At 41.1% G+C, this 2,904-nt stretch overlaps 1 protein-coding gene across 1 annotated transcript; it reads right to left on the bottom strand.

Annotated features, from left to right (window-relative positions):
* Positions 1-506: 506 nt before the first annotated feature.
* On the bottom strand, positions 507-2,141 carry LOC124170147 (jerky protein homolog-like). The gene is made up of 2 exons (XM_046548839.1): positions 975-2,141; positions 507-615 (listed from the first exon to the last, which is right to left on the bottom strand). Exon 1 carries the CDS (start codon positions 2,059-2,061, stop codon positions 994-996), a length of 1,068 nt encoding a protein of 355 aa, XP_046404795.1. The 5' UTR covers positions 2,062-2,141; the 3' UTR covers positions 507-615; positions 975-993.
* Positions 2,142-2,904: the final 763 nt, after the last annotated feature.

Below are 2,904 nucleotides of genomic sequence, written 5' to 3'. Positions count from 1 at the left end.
CTTCCAAGTTTTTGTTTGTCATCCCAGCTACTATTGGTGGTTGATTTACCTCAATTGGTTCCCAGTCAACCGAGTCAATATAATTTTGAGCAGCGAAGGTAAGAAAGATTTTGTGCTTTCCCGGCGAATGGGCTGAGTGAAGAGTTCTCAGGATCGCCACCGGGTCAGGAACTCCATATCTAGAACTCTTCACTCCATCGAAGGTTAGCTTTGGAAAATTCGAATTTCCTTAATTCCTCCTGCTGAGTTTCTCTTGATTTCAATGTACAGTAGAAGATCGATAATCCGGAATGCGTGGGACCAGACCCTTTCCGGATTAAAGATATTTCCGGTAAATAGATCTGTTCCCTGGATGCAGGCAACACTGCAATACGGAAAATATTTTTTTCCGGAACGTGCATTGGCATCAACAGAAATGATGTATTGCTGAGTAAGGGATCAAGAAAAACTCAATAAAATTCATGATGAAAGGCGTGAGAATCTTGGATATTTATTGAATATATATTATGGTGAGAATCTTGGATATCTATTTGCCATCTGTGATTAAAAAAAGGTTCAAAACATTTGAAAATATTCTTCGTCCGTAAATCGCAGAGGTACTCTTGATAAGGCCAACTGTAAATGAAATAAATATGGCAAATAATATTTTTACAATCCGACTGGAATATCAACATTTTGCCTCTCCGTATTTTTCAACATGCAGCTATCGCAAATTCCATGTCGTTTTCACGACTACTAGCATACATTTATCGGTAATTATCAAATCCTCCGATCGGAGGAAATCCCACTTCGAGTACGTTACCGTAAATAACAATCGAATTTGAATGTTAATTCTTCAATTTAATATTAATAGTCGCAGCTAATCTTTTAAGGGCGGAAAACGCGAGTATTTTGGAAAATCTACTTGGCATTAACTTCATAAACAACGCGTTCCCTAGCGGCATGAATCCCGAAAAATTGAAAAAATTGCTTACCATTACGTCCATTGGATATTTATTTGCCATGGGTGGAGTGGCACGCAGTATCTGTGGCAGCAACATCCGCGCACTTGGTTGTTGGTGCGTTCTTCATGAGGTCGGTAAGTTTGACCTGTTTCCAGCGGCTGCGTCTCTCTTGTATTAAATTGTTTTTCAACCTATGCATGTGTAATACCTCCATATCGTTGGAAGAAGAGGGCCTCTGCTCCAAGTACTTTATGAGTTTTTCTGCATAAGTGATTGCGTCCGACGTAGTAATTTTCTCCTCATCAGAGCTGCAGTCACTGTCGGTCACGTCTTCATCAACTGTCGAACCCGTGACTGCATCCATTATCTCTCCATCGGTCAAGCTTTGGTACACTGGGGCATTATTGTCGCAGGCATTCCATTCTTTTAGATCTTCATCACTTATGTCGGCATCCAGCTCTTTCACAAAATTTATAAAATGAGAAACGGGATCATTCGACGGACCCTGGAAGCCATCAAATTCTGGTATGTCGTCAGTTTCCTCACAGCGGTTTTGAAAATCCGGCAGCAAATTACTCCAACATCTTTTCAAAACCTGGGGAGTAACCTTATCCCACGCTTCGGCAATACACCATACTGCATTTTTAAGGGTAAATTCCTTCTTAAATTCTTCATAGGAGAAAGCAGTGTCACGGTTGATGATATTTTTCATAACTTCACTTCGATAGTGACACTTAAGGCTATTTATTATCCCCTGATCAAGTGGCTGGATTAGAGCAGTACAGTTCGGCGGCAAAAAAGACACTATAACATTCTCCTCGACGAGAGTTTCTGCTGGAGGATGAGCAGGGCAGTTGTCCAACAACAATAAAATTTTTGCATTTTCAGGCAGTCCAAGAGCCTTGAAATTTTTTCGGACCTCTTTGACAAAGTTAGTATGAAACCATTCCTTAAATAATTCTTGCGTAATCCAAGCTCGCTTATTGGCTCTGTAAATCACAGGAAACTGGTGTATACCCTTAAATACGCGTGGTTTTGCACTTTTACCGATGACCATGAGCTTGCATTTATGGCTCCCGGCAGCATTGGAACAGGCTGCGATGGTGACCCTTTCCATTGATTCTTTCGCTCCGCTCGCAGTCTTTTCATCGCGGCAAACGAACGTATTTCGGGGAAGACAGCGCCAGAACAATCCAGTCTCGTCCAGTCCAATCCAGGGCTCCCGCGATTGAAGCAACTGGTAATTTCGCTCGTAGATTTTCAAAAAAGGCAAATTTCTGATCGGAAAATAGTGCTTTCACCAGGGAATATGCCAGCTGAAAAAATGTGTTTTAAGCAATACGTTGATTCTCACTGCTGCAAAATGAGCGCATGCAGATTAAAGACGTCGATAGAATTCCTCTTCCTGACGGTCGGAGCTCATTGAGTGAAAAAGAAGGCAATCGTAAGAAAATAAGCAGTTATCATTCATGTTCCTTACAGTTTTATTTTAACTGCAAATCTCCTCGGATTAATTTGAAGTAATTTTGGACGTGCGGCGCGCACAATGTAAACTTCAATCCACTTTCATCCCTCTACTGAAGTCCGGAAAGTTCGAGGAATATACATGGTACGTTGATTCCGTGAAATCTTTTGCGCGAAATCACTACATCTAGGGATCCCGGATCACGAAATGAAATATTTTACAGAAAATAACGGCAAATTAGTTGACTATATCTCTTGGGATTAGCGAGAAGACAGCCAGGCTCTGAGACGGCGATTTAACCACTTAGATAGCCATATTTTCGGCGATGCAACTTAAAAAATAGAAATTTTGAAAAACTCCGGGAAAACCTTCCGTTGTTTAGATCATTCCGTTAAATAGATTTCCGGATTATCGATCTTCTACTGTATTTGTGATCGCCATTGCACGGATTTGTCTGCGTTCATCGGCTAACATTGCAAGCAGAATATTCTCTGC

Source organism: Ischnura elegans, chromosome 13 (genome assembly GCF_921293095.1).
Source record: "Ischnura elegans chromosome 13, ioIscEleg1.1, whole genome shotgun sequence".
In the NCBI taxonomy this organism is placed as follows: domain Eukaryota; kingdom Metazoa; phylum Arthropoda; class Insecta; order Odonata; family Coenagrionidae; genus Ischnura; species Ischnura elegans.
This window is presented reverse-complemented; position numbering and strand designations above follow the sequence as displayed.

Bases quoted from the DNA above. Each gene is read 5' to 3' on its own strand.
- LOC124170147 (XM_046548839.1), bottom strand. From the start codon at position 2,061: ATGGAAAGGGTCACCATCGCAGCCTGTTCCAATGCTGCCGGGAGCCAT.